The sequence below is a fragment of the Syzygium oleosum genome, unplaced genomic scaffold, assembly GCF_021117445.2.
Source record: "Syzygium oleosum isolate NSW1041296 unplaced genomic scaffold, Sole_v2.1 Sole_v2.10, whole genome shotgun sequence".
NCBI classification, from domain to species: Eukaryota; Viridiplantae; Streptophyta; class Magnoliopsida; order Myrtales; family Myrtaceae; genus Syzygium; species Syzygium oleosum.
Window position 1 is genome coordinate 2,091,614 of NW_026607494.1, and position 16,881 is coordinate 2,108,494.

General features: G+C 42.0%; 1 protein-coding gene and 1 pseudogene across 1 annotated transcript; both read left to right on the plus strand.

The window, feature by feature from the left end:
• The first annotated feature begins 721 nt into the window (after positions 1–721).
• Positions 722–4,112, plus strand: LOC115678611 (amino acid transporter ANT1). Its single transcript, XM_056315054.1, has 3 exons — positions 722–1,233; positions 2,440–3,087; positions 3,548–4,112. The coding sequence occupies exons 1-3, from the start codon at positions 1,006–1,008 to the stop codon at positions 3,953–3,955; spliced, it is 1,284 nt and encodes a 427-aa protein (XP_056171029.1). The 5' UTR covers positions 722–1,005; the 3' UTR covers positions 3,956–4,112.
• A 3,112-nt stretch (positions 4,113–7,224) lies between these two features.
• Positions 7,225–12,507, plus strand: LOC115667830 (amino acid transporter ANT1-like; annotated as a pseudogene).
• The last annotated feature ends 4,374 nt before the right edge of the window (positions 12,508–16,881 follow it).

The following is a 16,881-nucleotide window of genomic DNA, read 5'->3' on the forward strand; positions in this document are numbered from 1 at the left end:
AATAAATTGTCGCGGGTTAACAACTCTAATTGATTGAGCCTAATTTCTTCATACGCAATAGGCGGACATGGGGTGTAGGCTAGATAGGGAGTCAGAGATTCGGCATGAGCTTGGAACATTGCCTTGCATCGTCCCTTCTCGTCCCGTCCGGCCTAGACCCATCAAACGGATGGATAGAGTAGAAAATGATCCGATCCAAATTAACTCATTTGACTCGTTTTTACACAATACAAATTTAACGACCGATACTCGACCTAACTCACATTACTAAAATATTTCAATATTTTAGCCAATTTGGGAAAAATCATATCCAAACTGAGCTGATAGCGTGGAACGAGCGAGCGTGAGATCTAATAAATGCAAGAGAAAGTGAAGAGAGAGTTATAGAGATAGGTTGGGTTTAAGCAAGCTGTGAATCTATTTAACACTCATATTATTTTGGATTTTACCATTCTAAACTCATTTACTGAACAAAACTAACCCATATAACAAATTAACCAATCAAAAATAAGTTAAATAATAAGTCTATGATCCATTTTGACATGTCCAGCTCCGCTCCGGCCCGGCCCAGCCCAGCCCCGCTACCATAGCTAGCCATTGCCCAAGCAACACGGCAAGCGACACCTATGTTTTTTTTTTTTGTCTTGTAGATCTTAATTTCCTCTGTCTTGCTATCATGATTGCCAGTGAATGATAGTCAATCATGTCCCAATCATATGTCATGGGTTTCGGATTGCAGATTCCTTATCCCGGTGTCTCAGCTCATGATGGGTTTTGCTGCCAAACCTTGACCCATCTGTCTCCTCCAGCGTCCCACGTGGCCGACTCGAGTCCGGTCACTCTGCTCTCCTCGCAAACGACACTACAGAACAGAGCAGAAAATTCATTCGTCTTCGTCCCGACTCGACTCTAGATCGAAGTTGATAGAAGCTTGCTGGTTTCCCGTTCGTTGTGGGTGCTCCAAGAAAGCAGAGAGAGAGCTTGGAGCATCCCTTGTCGGATACGATGGGAGACGGTGCAAGAAAAGGGTCGTCGAGTCCGCTGCTCGAATCGTCTTCTGCGTCGGCCGCTGGATCTGCTTCGTCGATTCAGACGCTGGGCAACATCATCGTCTCCATCGTCGGGACGGGGGTTCTGGGATTGCCCTTCGCTTTCAAGGTTGCCGGTTGGCTCGCGGGTGCGGTTGGAGTGATTGTCGCCGGCGTTTCTACTTACTATTGCATGCTCATTCTTGTGAGTGATTCGAAGTTCGTGCTTCTTTCTGGGTTTTTGTTTTTCTATCATTTGGGTATTGAATTTGTAGTCTGTTCTGGGTGGGGTGAAATATGGCGTCTTGTGAATGCTCTGTTATTTCGAAAATGGCGGCAGGCGTTGTTTTCTACCACCTTTGAGTGTTTGGCCTGACATCAGTGCTGATAATTCATAGGCGAATGTATAACTGTTCTTCTTTTGAGTGTCCTGTTTTATAAGTCGTATATGTTTTGAATCACTTCGTTTCATCCTGTGTTTTATCCGTGAATTATTCAGTTAAAGGTGCCAACTTTGTATGGGAGTGTTTGTAGATCGAGTGTGCCTGAGCAGCTAGATGTGTGGCTCCCACTGGGTTCAATCTGTCGTTTCTTAAGATTAAAGGCTATTCCTTTCACACTGCTGGCAAATTCAACCATTTCACCAGCTTGAATCTCCTTCAATCCATAAACACGTGCAATCCCATCTCCAACTGAGGTCACTCGACCCATCTCATCCACTTGAAAATTTGTGTGAAAGTTGGTAGTTTGACTTTCTAATAGAGTCGTTAGTTCCGCAGCTCTTGGAGAGAATTCCACAATTCAATTCAAGATTGAGTGTTTGGAGAATGTCGCTGACTACGTTCCCAATACCTAGAGCAGCAAGATCTTGTGATGATTCCTAAACGATTATCCCCCACTCAGTGCTCCCCCTAGGTATCGGTCTTCCCTTTCAAATCTAGCCTGTAGAGCTTGCTTTGTAGTTAGATTCACATTGAACCCACAAAATGGGGCTATCTGCGTTGCTTTTGTGTATGTGCACACGCGTTTGAGACAACTGACAATCATGTGATATGCTCGACATGTTTTTGCACACCAAAATTAACTCCGTCTCCTGGTCTGGTGGAGGTAGGCCATCCACATCGGACTAGGAATCTGCGAGGAATGAATTTGTTGTAACTTGGCCCAATAGGTTGCATTCAGTATGAGTTGAACTTGAGACCTAATGCCCCTTGAGCGAAAAGTACCGATTGTACATCCCTCAGTGATGTTGCCTTGCAAGTCTACAGCACCGTAATCAGTTTTGTCTTGGTGATATTGTTTAGTGTATATTTTCATGATTTTATCGTATAACTGCCAGGCTTAGTTTGTTGTTTTCTGTAATTTTTACTTTTCATCAAGAAGATAATTTTTGAAATGTTAATATACACAGGTTCAATGCAGAGACAAATTGGCATCTCAAGAAGAGTCGGCTGATGTAAAAACTTACGGGGACTTGGGTAGTAAGTGCATGGGACAAGCAGGTCGCTACCTCACTGAGTTTCTCATAACGATTTCTCAGTGTGGAGGAGCTGTGGCGTACCTTATATTCATTGGACAGAATCTTTCTTCCATATTTAAAGGCCATGGACTCACCTTTGCGTCTTTCATATTTCTGTTGGTGCCACTTGAGATTGCTCTCTCATGGATAAACACTCTATCAGCATTGGCCCCCTTTAGCATCTTTGCCGACGTATGCAATGTCATAGCAATGGGGTTTGTGGTCAAAGAAGATGTACATCAAGCTTTAGGTGGTCAATTTTCGTTTAGTGATAGGAAAGCTATCTCCCCTAATATTCGGGGTCTGCCGTTTGCGGGAGGAATGGCTGTGTTCTGTTTTGAGGGGTTTGGAATGACATTGGCATTGGAGGCATCAATGAAGGAGAGGAGGACATTCCGAAAGGTGCTGGCTCAGGCTTTTACAGGCATAATACTTGTTTATGTTATGTTCGGGTTCTGTGGTTACATGGCTTATGGTGATCAGACGGAAGAGATTGTCACGCTTAATCTTCCCCGAGCTTGGACAACAGTTGCTGTTCAGGTAAGGTGTTTTAATAATAAGCTTTATGTGAATGCATAATTCGTAGAGGCACTGCTATATCCTTGCTCGTGTCCATTCCAGAATCTAGATCTTGTGCATTTCATATCGCAATGTGATACTCTGTGGAAATCTTAGTTTGTTAAACAAGCAAATCCCAGTGTGATGTTCTGATAATCTAACAGAGAAGCTGGGTGAGTTCATCACATATTATTCCAAAATGCAGGTCCTTGAGACATGAGTCTCCATGAAGTATACATGCATTCAATCTTCATCTTCTCTGTAGTCCCATTTTGGAGAAAGAAGAAGATAGTCGGTTTGCAAAGCAGGATATGCTTAGATAAATAGGCGGAGAGAGAGAGAGTTGTCTTAAGATTTAATTTGGCTGGTTTATTAGTTATCTCGTGTTGCCTATCATACTTGAACCATTCAACTTTACTAATTTATGCTAAATTGGGAACAGATTGGATTGTGCTTGGGTCTGTCATTCACATTCCCTATCATGTTACATCCGATTAACGAGATTCTTGAAGATAAGTTGAAAAGGACAGGCTGTTTTCATAAACTGCTCGGCGATGAGCTCAGTTACTTGAAAAGAAAGATTGGGCAGTGTGTGGTTTATGCGCTCCGTTCTGCTGTGGTGTTAGGATTGGCTGCTTTGGCCTCTTGTGTGCCAGGATTCGGAGTCTTTGCCTCCCTTGTGGGGAGCACCGTTTGTGCACTTCTCTCGTTTGTTTTGCCGGCCTCGTTTCATTTGTTACTGTTGGGTCCTTCCCTGAGACTCTGGCAAAAGGCTCTGGACGTTTTCATTTTGATGTGCGGGTTACTCTTTGCTGTATATGGTACTTATAACGCTGTTGCTGGAGTATGAGGACACGTTGATGGAAAGTGGTCTAATTGAGAATAAGATTCAGAATCTAATGGAATGACTTGTTACATTAGAAGATGGACATTTAACTTCTGAGCAGAAAGAACATACCTCTCCAACCAATTTCGACCGATACCAAAGCCTTGGAGCAGGATGTTTTAATTTCGACCGATACCAAAGCCTTGGAGCAGGATGTTTTACTTCATGTATTTTGGTCCTAAGCTGTTGTAACATTATCGAACATTCCACATTCCGCCATGGCTTCCTCCTCCTCCTTCATGTTTCTCTGTTAAAGTTGGTACTCTAATTCGAAAGCGATTGCTGCAGTAGCTAACAATTTCTTTTTTTTTTATGATGCTCCTAGACAGAATAGGAACTCAATTTATGCTGCAGATCGGACGGTAAAAACCGCAGGGATGTAGCATGTAATCCTCTCGAACTCTCGCAATAATTACCTTGCTCTCTATTTTTACCTGACGAAAGAGAGAGATCATTGCATTTTTTTCAATTTTTACTTCTCGCACAAAGTAGGAAACTACAGCAAGTTGGGAATCAGTGCTCTTAGACACCATTTCTGCTCTCTCTTGTCGTCGCTAGAATTTAAAGGATGGGCTTGTGTAGTAGGTGGAAATCGTGCCGAAGTACATCGATACACAGCTTTCTTTGTGTTTGTGGTTCGTGAGTGCGCCCGCGCCTCCGCTTCCCGAGGATCGTTCATTCTTTTGTGAATCCATGGAGGGTGGGTGAACTCTCCATGACTAGCATGAGCATCTGGAGAGGGAAGTGCAGGTCATTGTGAATGTACATGCACATTTAGTTTTGGTTTGTTGGTTGCATTAGTGCCATAGGACCCGATTGATTCGACTTTAGGGGAATGTCAAGTCTTTGGACTAAAAGGGTTTTCTAAAATGCAAATAGTATTTGGTAAAATGTATTTTAAAATCACATTTGAAAGCAACTTTGACCTAAATACCGTTGGATAAAAACTAATTTTGTAAATGACTTTTGCTAAAAGGGTTTTCTAAAATGCAAATAGTATTTGGTAAAATGTATTTTAAAATCACATTTGAAAGCAACTTTGACCTAAATACCATTGGATAAAAACTAATTTTGTAAAGGACTTTTGCTAATATTTAAAAAAAAAATTTGAGGTGGAGCTCAACCACTGGCGGGCCAAAACGGCAGCTTGCCAACTAATGCCGGTCGGCCTCACCTGAGGTCGCGTGACCTTAGGCATCGTCTGGGTTGCCCGACCTCAGGTGTCGCCTTGGTCGCATGATATAGGCAAACGCTTGCTTGAGTCGCGCAACCTCAGGTGAGGCAGCCTGAGATCGCGTGACCTAGGTGTCGCCTGGGTCGTGCAACCCCAAGCAGCGGTTGCTGGAGGTCGAGCAACCCCCAAACGGTGGTTGCAAGGGTTGTGTGACCCCCCAAGCGGCAGTTGCCGGCCTCTAGACCTGTTGCTCGGGGAAAATGAAAAATTCATAAACAGTGTTATGAATAGTAAACTTGCATTCCGAAAATGCAACTTGCCAATGTACCTTCAGACCTGCCTTGTGCCAAAGGCCTTTAGAAGCCTTTGGAAATCCAATTGCATTTTCCCAAAGTGTTCCAAAATAATTGTCAAATACTATTTGCATTTGGCCAAGGGACTTTGGAAAGTCCCTTGAAAATGCTGAACCAAATAGGCCCATGGAGGATGCATCCAGAGAGAATACCCACTTCTTTTTGTGGAGAAGGCACTGATTCTTTCGTACGAGATAAATAATATTTTCCGTGCAATTCCATATGTCAACTCTGTCTTTGTATTTTATTGATGAAACTAAACAATTAGAATTTAACGGATTCATTATTTTCTATTATTTTTTTATTTTTTTGGATAAAAATTGGAAAGTCAATTCCTCTACTTATAAGTGAAAATAAAAATTGTCCCTTTTTTTTCCCAAAAGAGTCGCTATACTTTTTAAAAATGTCTATTACGCCATCCATTATTTTGCTTTTGTTGCTAGTTGATTTTTGCTGACATGGCTATCCGGATTGCTAATAGGGATGTTGAAATAGACATACCATGCTAAAAAAAAATAGGGCCCAATTTCCTAAAAAACCCCTAACTTTAGCCTTTGTCCCAATTATATCCCAAACTTTTTTTTGTCTCATAAAAAACCCCAAACTTTTACTTTTGTCCCAAATCTACCCCGTTTACTATTCATCCAATTTTTTAATATATTTTTTTTTTTCGAATTTTTTTTTTTTTCACCTTCAACCTCCGCCTGGCCGCCGGTCCGGCGACCGGCCGAGGCGAGGACCGGCGAGGTCGGCCCCGGCCGGCTACCGGGCGAGGCTCGACCTCGCCAAGAATGGCGAGGCCGACCCGCACTCGGCCATCGGCCGCCCGCACGGCATGGCGAGGTCGGCCTCGCCCGAAGAACGGCGAGGTCGGCCTCGCCCAAAGAACGGCGAGGTTCAGCCTCGGTCGGCCTCGCCCTGAAGAACGGCGAGGTTCGGCCTCACCGACCTCGCACCGCCTGCGGGGGCCGATGGCGAGGTCGGCCTCGCTTCCGGGTGAGGCCGAGCCTCACCACGGCGGCGGGCCGACTCACTGGATCCGGCGAGGCTCGGCCCGCCGGCCGCGGCGAGGTCGGCCTTGCCCAAGAACGCCGAGGCCGAGCCTCGCCCGGATCTGGCGAGGCTCGGCCCACGGCACTGGCGAGGTCCGCTCGCCTCGCCTAGACGGTTCGCCTCGGCCGACCTCGCCCAAGCAAGCCGAGGCCGACCTCGCACCGCGGCGTGGCCGAGCCTCGCCATCTGGCGAGGCTCGCCCCGCCGGCCGTCGCGAGGTCGGCTCGCTTGAAGAACGGCGAGGCCGAGCCTCGCCCGGGCCGGCAGGCCGACCTCGCCGCCCTTGCCTCGGTCGATGTCCGGATCGGCGACTCACTGAGGTTGAAGGTGAAAAAAAAAAAAAAAAAAAAAAAAATTCGAAAAAAATAAAAATAATATTAAAAATTGGATGAATAGTAAATGGGGTAGATTTGGGACAAAAGTAAAGTTTGGGGTTTTTTATTAGACAAAAAAAAGTTTGGGATATATTTGGGACAAAGGCTAAAGTTGGGGGTTTTTTAGGGAATTGGGCCAAAAAAATAGGCGTCACATCAAACAACATATGAGAAAGATCCATACGGTTGCCATGGACGCGAGTTGAGCTCAAGCTCTGAGCTTGTGACAATCGTGGCCACTCAGATTCAAGCTCATAGACACCATGACAACATGAGCTCATGGCCATGGTCGGTCAATTTGAGCTCGCCACAAAGCTCATGGCCATAGCCACTCGAATAGTGCTTGTGAGTGGGTACATATTATAGTTTTTACATATATTATAACAGTTTTTAGGAAACTGTCTCATTCAGTTTCAAGATACCCTAATTTTAAAATGTGTATTACAAGATAGCCGTCGGAGTTTGGACCTGGTGGGATTCAAGGACAATGGGCCGACACAAACCCGACCTGTGATATTCAAATTGTTCCCATGAAGGGAAGAGGTACTCATCCCAAATCAGGGAGAAAGATCCTCATATGGCCAAGCAAGTAGGGGTGAGTGGTTCCAGATTCTGTACAGTACAGGTTCCACTTGGAACCCGGAACCTGCCCATGAGAACAAGTTCTTTATTTTTTGGAATCTTGAACCTACCCTACATACCTCGGAACTTGTAACCTACCTCCACGGTCTACCTAGGTTATAACTGTATTATTAATTGAATGATTGCAGTGAATCATCGCATTTAATGATCACCACTTATTGCTACGATCCACTAACCATAACTTATATTTAGATATACGAAGAATATGAAAACATTAATAAGTCATAAAATGAAAGCTCAGATTAGTGATGCCAATTTCTACACTCATCATCTAACGCCATGTAACACCGCATGATCATGCAAAGATATAGACTAAGAAAAAACACAAAGAACTTATTTAAGATTTTAGGTTCCACCTACCTAAAACCTAGAATTTACCTGTCGAAATCGGTTTTAACCTATCCTGCATACCTTGAAACTTGGAACCTACAAGTTCTCAGGTTTCAAGTTCTTCCATGGAACCATGCTCACCCCTATAAGCAAGTACCATAAAAAGAATGGGGCTCCTCGTGCTCGAGTCTCAGTTGACAAAATGAAAGAAGCCGTCTTCTTCTTCACATGTACCAATCCTAGAAGAGTAAGATAGCAAAGCGTGACCGATCCATGTCTCCATAAAGTAACCTCCGCTTGCTAGCAATCCATGGAGTGTATCGTTGGATCGAGTAAGGATGATTAATCGTGAAAGGGTAAGGCGTTTTCCTAATTTCCCGATCGCGTCTTCGGCCATCGATAAAACACGTGCTATGGTGAAGCAATTGTTGATCATGAAATGCAGTATAAGGTATGAATTCCGCTTGCTGTTAAATCCGACTAACAGCTGTAGTGGTACCGACCCTTAAATCTACTTATAAAAAATAGGGCAGAAGCTACCAAAAACCCTAAAATATATCAATTGTAACACATTTGCCCACAAAAAATCGTAAGTTAATACCTATGTGACACATTTATCCCTGTTAAATTTTGTTGATGAAACTGTTAAAAATCTACCTACATAGATGCCAGAAAGCAAATAGTTCTGATATGACATCCACGGGACTTTAAGAGAAATAAAACTGACGTTGTTTTGACTGAAAAATCATTTAACGGAACCTTGACGGAAGGTAAATGTGTCATATAGGTACAAACTTGAGGTTTTATATCTCATAAGAAAAATTTAAGATAAACGTGTTATAATTATGAATATAATTTGAAGGTTTTTTGTTTTAAACCTTTTTCCCTAAAAAAAAACAAGCAACATGTCTGCGATGCGACCCGATTCAAATAAACACAATTCTCTATCCACTCGTGTGATGGGTTTATGATTCGCATGGGACATTCGATCCGAAGTGGGCCCAAGTGGATTCACAATGTCACATAAACGGCATCGAAGTCTTTAATGGTCATCATCATCATCTATCATTTCACTTTCACTCGTTTTTTTTTGGGGGCTTCCAATCCTCTCCCCACATGAGCACAAACCAATCATATTTGCCTTTATTCCCTTTGTAAAGAGATAGAAAAATGGGGGGCATTGCTTTAGAGATATGTGTGCCCCACTCAATATTCTCCATGTAACTAGAAAGCTAATGATGTTCCACTAACCAGGTGTCCAATTTCACTTTTCGTCCCTATACTTTTCACGTTTCTTTTTTTTAATTTTATATATCGAGTTCGGTCCTCGGACATTAAATTTGGCCAAATACCAATTAACACGACCCTCGAACAACGCTCCCGGAGCATGAAGTGGGATAACATTTTGCCGATGCGGACACCGGCGCGAGAAAATTATGGAAAGAAAAAGCGCAAAGCTCTCCTTCCGCTCACAATCTGCCTCTTTTTCAAACTTCGCTCGGGTTCCGACCTAGCATTGCGACCAGCGTCACGCTCCGAGCCGTCCAGCTATTGCGCCCGTCGGATCCGGACCGTCAGATCAAGTGTAGGAGGGATTCGATTAGACAATTTGTGCAAATGGAGGCATTAAAGATCTGACTAGGAAGATCAAAACTAATAGATGAATCGATTATAAACAATTTCGACGTGATGGTCCCCTTTCCTTGGTGATGAATGCGAACGTGGACACTACCAACATTGACCCCCTCATTGCGCGATGTGCTCAATTTTTTAGTACAGACAAGGTGGTGGGGGTCGGGGTCCACCCCGGAGCTCTTCGAAAACGATCGTTTGAGAATCCAGGAGTCCCCACCCCCATGCAATTTCCTCCCCTCCTTCCCTCTCTCTCTCTCTCTCTCCTATCTCGGGACTTGTTATCATCGTAGGCGCCGCGCACCCATTGAAGATCCAATCGTTGTGATCACTCAGTTCGCGCATGAAAACTCAAGCCCGTTGCTGTAACGTCGCCGTAATGTTAAGAATTCACTTGAGGATCGTGCACCCAACCTGATACACTTATAATAAATAGATTGATAAAATTTCAAAACGGTATACTTGTCAATCGTCACGTGTTATATAATTTAGTAATTTGACGGATGGTAATATATGACGGAAACCGACGAATATTAAATTTATCATAAATGTACCGATTTGAAATTTTTGGCTATTCCTTTCACATTGCTGGCAAATTCAACCATTTCACCGGTTTGAATCTCCTTCAATCCATAAACCCGTGCAATCCCATCTCCAACTGAGATCACTCGACCGATCTCATTCACTTGAAAATTTGTTTGAAAGTTTATAATTGGACTTTCTAATAGAGTCGTTAGTTCCGCAGCTCTTGCAGAGAATTCCACGATTCAATTAAAGATCGAGTGTTTGGAGAATGTCGCTGAATACGTTTCCAATACCGAGAGCAGCAAGATCTCATGATGATTCGTAAACGATTATCCCCCACTCAGTGCTCCCCCTAGGTATCGGTCTTCCTGTTCAAATCTAGCCTGTAGAACTTGCTTTGTATTTGGATTCACATTGGACCCACATAATGGGGCTATCTGCGTCGCTTTTGTGTATGTGCACGCGCGTTTGAGACAACTGACAATCATGTGATATGCTTGATATGTTTTTGCACACCAAAATTAACTCCGTCTCCTGGTCTGGTGGAGGTAGGCCATCCACATCGGACTAGGAATCTGCGAGGAATGAATTCGTTGTGACTTGGCCCAATAGGTTGCATTCAGTATGAGTTGAACTTGAGACCTCATGCTCCTTGAGCGAAAAGTACCGATTGTACATCCCTCAGTGATGCCTTGCAAGTCTACAGCACCGTAATCAGTTTTGTCTTGGTGATATTGTTTAGTGTATATTTTCATGACTTTATCGAATAACTGCCAGGCTTAGTTTGTTGTTTTCTGTAATTTTTACTTTTCATCATGAAATTTTTTTTTGAAACGTTAATATATACAGGTTCAATGCAGAGACAAATTGGCATCTCAAGAAGAGTCGGCTGATGTAAAAACTTACGGGGACTTGGGTAGTAAGTGCATGGGAAAAGCTGGTCGCTACCTCACTGAGTTCCTCATAACGATTTCTCAGTGTGGAGGAGCTGTGGCGTACCTTATATTCATTGGACAGAATCTTTCTTCCATATTTAAAGGCCATGGACTCACCTTTGCGTCTTTCATATTTCTGTTGGTGCCGCTTGTGATTGCTCTCTCATGGATAAACACTCTATCGGCATTGGTCCCCTTTAGCATCTTTGCCGATGTATGCAATGTCATAGCAATGGGGTTTGTGGTGAAAGAAGATATACGTCAAGCTTTAGGTGGTCAATTTTCGTTTAGTGATAGGAAAGCTATCTCCCCAAATATTCGGGGTCTGCCGTTTGCGGGAGGAATGGCTGTGTTCTGTTTTGAGGGGTTTGGAATGACATTGGCATTGGAGGCATCAATGAAGGAGAGGAGGACATTCCGAAAGGTGCTGGCTCAGGCTTTTACAGGCATAATACTTGTTTATGTTATGTTCGGGTTCTTTGGTTACATGGCTTATGGTGATCAGACGGAAGAGATTGTCACGCTTAATCTTCCCCGAGCTTGGACAACAGTTGGTGTTCAGGTAAGGTGTTTTAATAATAAGCTTTATGTGAATGCATAATTCGTAGAGGCACTGCTATATCCTTGCTCGTGTCCATTCCAGAATCTAGATCTTGTGCATTTCATATCGCAATGTGATGCTCTGTGGAAATCTTAGTTTGTTAAACAAGCAAATCCCAGTGTGATGTTCTGATAATCTAACAGAGAAGCTGGGCGAGTTCATCACATATGATTCCAAAATGCAGGTCCTTGAGACATGAGTCTCCATGAAGTATACATGCATTCAATCTTCATCTTCTCTGTAGTCCCATTTTGGAGAAAGAAGAAGATAGTCGGTTTGCAAAGCAGGATAGGCTTAGATAAATAGGCGGAGAGAGAGAGAGAGTCGTCTTAAGATTTAATTTGGCTGGTTTATTAGTTATCTTTTAGGTTGCCTATCAAACTTGAACCATTCAACTTTACTAATTTATGCTAAATTGGTAACAGATTGGATTGTGCTTGGGTCTGTCATTCACATTCCCTATCATGTTACATCCGATTAACGAGATTCTTGAAGATAAGTTGAAAAGGACAGACTGTTTTCAGAAACTGCTCGGCAATGGGCTCAGTTACTCAAAAAGAAAGATGGGGAAGTGTGTGGTTTATGCGCTCCGTTCTGCTGTGGTGTTAGGATTGGCTGCTTTGGCCTCGTGCCAGGATTCGGAGTCTTTGCCTCCCTTGTGGGGAGCACCGTTTGCGCACTTCTCTCGTTTGTTTTGGCGGCCTCGTTTCATTTGTTACTGTTGGGTCCTTCCCTGAGACTCTGGCAAAAGGCTATGGACGTTTTCATTTTGATGTGCGGGTTGCTCTTTGCTGCATATGGTACTTATAACGCTGTTGCTGGAGTATGAGGACATGTTGATGGGAAGTTGTCTAAGTGAGAATGAGAATGAGAATCTAATGGAATGACCTGTTACATTAGAAGGACATTTAGGGCGCCTTTGATAACGTTTCTGTTTCTGGTAACAATTTCTTTTCAGAAATAGTTTTTTCTATTTCTATTTCCTGGATGAGTTTTTTAGCAAAAGAATGCATTTGGTAACTGAACAAAATTTCTATTCTTGGAATAGAAAAAGAACAGAAATGCGTTTGGTACAACCATAAAAATTTTTATTCCCAATTTTTTGCATTCAAATGTATATCTTTTATTTAACTATAAGTACAAGTTATAAGTGAAAAAAACCCTTTTTAGGGGGTTCAAAACCCATTTTAATCCCTAAACTCAGGAATCTTCAAAAATACCACTTGGGCACCTAAAAAAATTTAAATTTCACTCAAAGTGGGTGGCCACAGGTATTCTAAGTCATTTTGTGAATTTTTTTATATTTTTTTGGGGTAAAATTTATTAAAATTTTTTACTTTCCCTAAATCTGTTTCTTTTTATTTTCCAGAAAATTTTTTACGAATTTTTTTTAAATATTTTCAATTTCGGAATTTTGCAAATTTTTATGGGTTTTATGAGGTTTTCTGATTTTTATGGATTTTCTGAGAGTTTTTCTGATTTTTATTAATTTTTGGAATTTTTTAAATTTTTTTAAGGATTTTTCTGAAATTTTTCTAATTTTTATGAATTTTCGGAAATTTTTAATTTATTCTAAGCCATTTTGTGAATTTTTTATTTTTGATTGTTTTTGGGGAAAATTTTATTAAAATTTTTTACTTTCTCAAAATCTGTCTCTTTTTTATTTTTCAGAAACTTTTTTATGAATTTTTTTAATTTTTTCAATTTCAGAATTTTGCAAATTTTTATGGGTTTTTTTAGTTTCCTGATTTTTATGGATTTTCTGAGAATTTTTCTGATTTTTATGAATTTTTGGAATTTTTTAATTTTTTTTAATTTTTTTATGAATTTTTTTTTATTATTCCCGTCGGGAATGGGCCGGACCGGTGCTTTGAGACGGTCTACAGATGACGGAGGATGGAGGAGGAGCTGAGGCTGTGGCTTGAAGACCGGACCTTTCTATTTCTTTTTTTGTTTCTGGGAACAAAGAAGTAGAAAAAATCTACTTCTTATTTCTATTCCAAATCTAGTTCTTGGCCATTTTTCTATTTCAGGAAATAGAAAAATAAAATACATTACCAAACAGATTTCTGTTCTTTTTTTGTTTCAGGGAACAGAAAAAGAGAAAAATAGAGAAGTAGAAACGTTACCAAACGCTCCCTTAACTTCTGGAGCAGAAAGAACATGCCTCTCCAACCAATTTCGACCGATACCGAAGCCTTGGAGAGAGGATGTTTTACTTCATGTATTTTGGTCCTCAGCTGTTGTACCATTATCGAACATTCCACATTCCGCCGTGGCTTCCTCCTCCTCCTCTTCCTCCTCCATGTTTCTCTGTTAAAGTTGGTACTCTAATTCGAAAGCGATTGCTACAGTCGCTAACAATTTCTTCATCTTTTTTTATGATGCTCCTAGACAGATTAGGAACTCAATTTGTGCTGCGGATCGAACGGTAAAAACCACAGGGATGTAGCATGTAATCCTCTCGAACTCTCTCAATAATTTCCTTGCTCTCTATTTTTACCTGACGAAAGAGAGAGATCATCGCCTTTTTTTTGAATTTTTACTTCTCGCACAAAGTAGGAAACTATAGCAAGTTGGGAATCAGTGCTCTTGACACCATTTTCTGCTATCTCTTATCGTCGCTAGAATTTAAAGGATGGGCTTGTGTGGTAGGTAGAAATCGTGCCGAAGTACATCGATACACAGCTTTCTTTGTGTTTGTGGTTCGCGAGTGCGCTCGCGCCTCCGTTTCCCGAGTTGTGGCCGGCCATCATTCATTCTTTTGTGAATCCATGGAGGGTTGGTGAACTCTTCATTACTTGCATGAGCATCTGGAGAGGGAAGTGCAGGTCATTGTGAATGTATAGGCACATTTAGTTTTGGTTTGTTGGTTGCACTAGTGTCATAGGACCCGATTGGTTCGACTTTGGGGGAATGTCTTTGGCAAAATGCAAAAGCCTTTGGACTAAATGGGTTTTCCAAAATGCAAGTAATGTTCGGTAAAGTGTATTTTAAAATCACATTTGAAAGTAACTTTGGCCTAAATATTGTTGGATAAAAACTAATTTTGTAAAGGACTTTTGCTAATATTTTAAAAAAAAAATTTAAGGTGGAGCTCAACCACTGGCGGGCCAAAACAGCCGCTGGCCAACCAACGCCGGCCAGCCCCGCTTGAGGTTGCATGACCTTAGGCATCGCCTGGGTTGTCCGACCTTAGTTGTCGCCTAGGTCTCGCGATTCAGGCCAGCGCTTGCGTGGGTTGCGCAACCTTAGGCGAGGTAGCCTGAGGTCACGTGACTTAGGTGTCGCCTAGGTCGTGCAACCCCAGGCGTTAATCGCCGAAGGCCGGGCAACCCCCAAGCGGCGGTCGCCGGGGTCGTGTGACCCCTTAGGCAGCAGTCACCGGCCTCCGGACCTACTGCTCGAGGCAAATGAAAAATTCATGAACAATGCTATGAATAGTAAACTTGCATTTCGAAAATGTAACTTGCCAAAGTACCTCCAGACCTGCTCTGTGCCAAAAGCCTTTAGAAACCGTTGGAAATCCAATTGCATTTCCCCAAAGCGTTCCAAAAAAATTGTCAAATGCTATTTGCATTTGGCCAAGGGAAGTCCCTTGAAAATGCTGAACCAAACATACCTGTGGAGGATGCATCCAAAGAGAATACCCACTTCTTTTTGTGGAGAAGGCATTGATTCTTTCATATGAGATAAATAGTATTTTCTGTGCAATTCCATATGTCAACTCTGTCTTCGTATTGTATTGATGAAACTAAATAATTAGAATTTAACGGATTCGTTATTTTCTTTTCTTTTTTTATTTTTTCGGATAATGTTACCGTCGGTTCCTCTACTTATAAGTGAAAATAAAAATTGTCCCTTTTTTTCCCAAAAGAGTCGCTATACTTTTTTAAAATGTCTATTACTCCATCCATTATTTTGCTTTTGTCGCTAGTTGATTTTTGCTGACATGGATATCCGGATTGCTAACACGGATGTTGAAATACACATACCATGCTAAAAAAAAATAGGCATCACATCAAACAACATACGAGAGAGATCCATACGGTTGCCATGGATGCAAGCTGAGCTCATGCTCTGAGCTTGTGACGATCGTGGCCACTCAGATTCAAGCTTATAGACACCATGACAACATGAGCTCATGGCCATGGTCGGTCAATTTGAGCTCGCCACAAAGCTCGTGGTCATAGCCACTCGAATAGTGTTTGTGAGTGGGTACATATTATAGTTTTTACATATATTATAACAGTTTTTAGGAAACTGTCTCATTCAGTTTCAAGATACCCTCAGTTTAAAATGTGTATTACAAGATAGCCGTTGGAGTTTGGACCTGGTGGGATTCAAGGACAATGGGCCGACACAAGCACGGCCCGTGATATTCAAATAGTTCCCCCGAAGGGAAGAGGTACTCATCCTAAATCAGGGAGAAAGATCCTCGTATGGCCAAGCAAGTAGGGGTGAGTGGTTTTAGATTCTGTACATTGCAGGTTCCACTTGGAACCCGGAACCTGTCCATGAGAACAAGTTCTTTATTTTTTGGAATCTTGAACCTACCATACATACCTCGGAACCTGGAACTTACATTTACGATCTACCCAGGTTCTATCTGTATTATTAATTGAATAATTACAGTGAATCATCACCTTTAATGATCACCATTTATTGCTACGATCTACTGACTATAACTTATATTTAGATACACGGAGAATATGAAAACATTAACGAGTTATAAAATGAAAGCTCAGATTAGTGATTCCAATTTCTATACTCATCATCTAATGCCATGTAACACCGCATGATCACGCAAAGATATAGACAAAAAAAAAACATAAAGAACTTATTTAAGATTTCAGGTTCCATCTACCTAGCACCTAGAATTTACCAGTCGAAACAGGTTCTTCAATTTTTGGAACCTATCCTGCATATCTTGGAACTTGAAACTTACAAGTTCTCAGGTTTCAGGTTCTTCCATGGAACCATGCTCACCCCTATAAGCAAGTACCATAAAAGAATGGGGCTCCTCGTGCTTGAGTCTCAGTTGACAAAATGAAAGAAGCCGTCTTCTTCTTCACATGTACCAATCCTAGAAGAGTAAGATAGCAAAGCTTGACTGATCCATGTTTCCATAAAGGAACCTCCACTTGCTAGCAATCCATGGAGTGTATCGTCGGATCGAGTTAGGATGATTAATCGTGAAAGGGTAAGGCGTTTTCCTGATTTCCCGATCGCATCTTCGGCCATCGATAAAACACGTGCTATGTTGAAGCA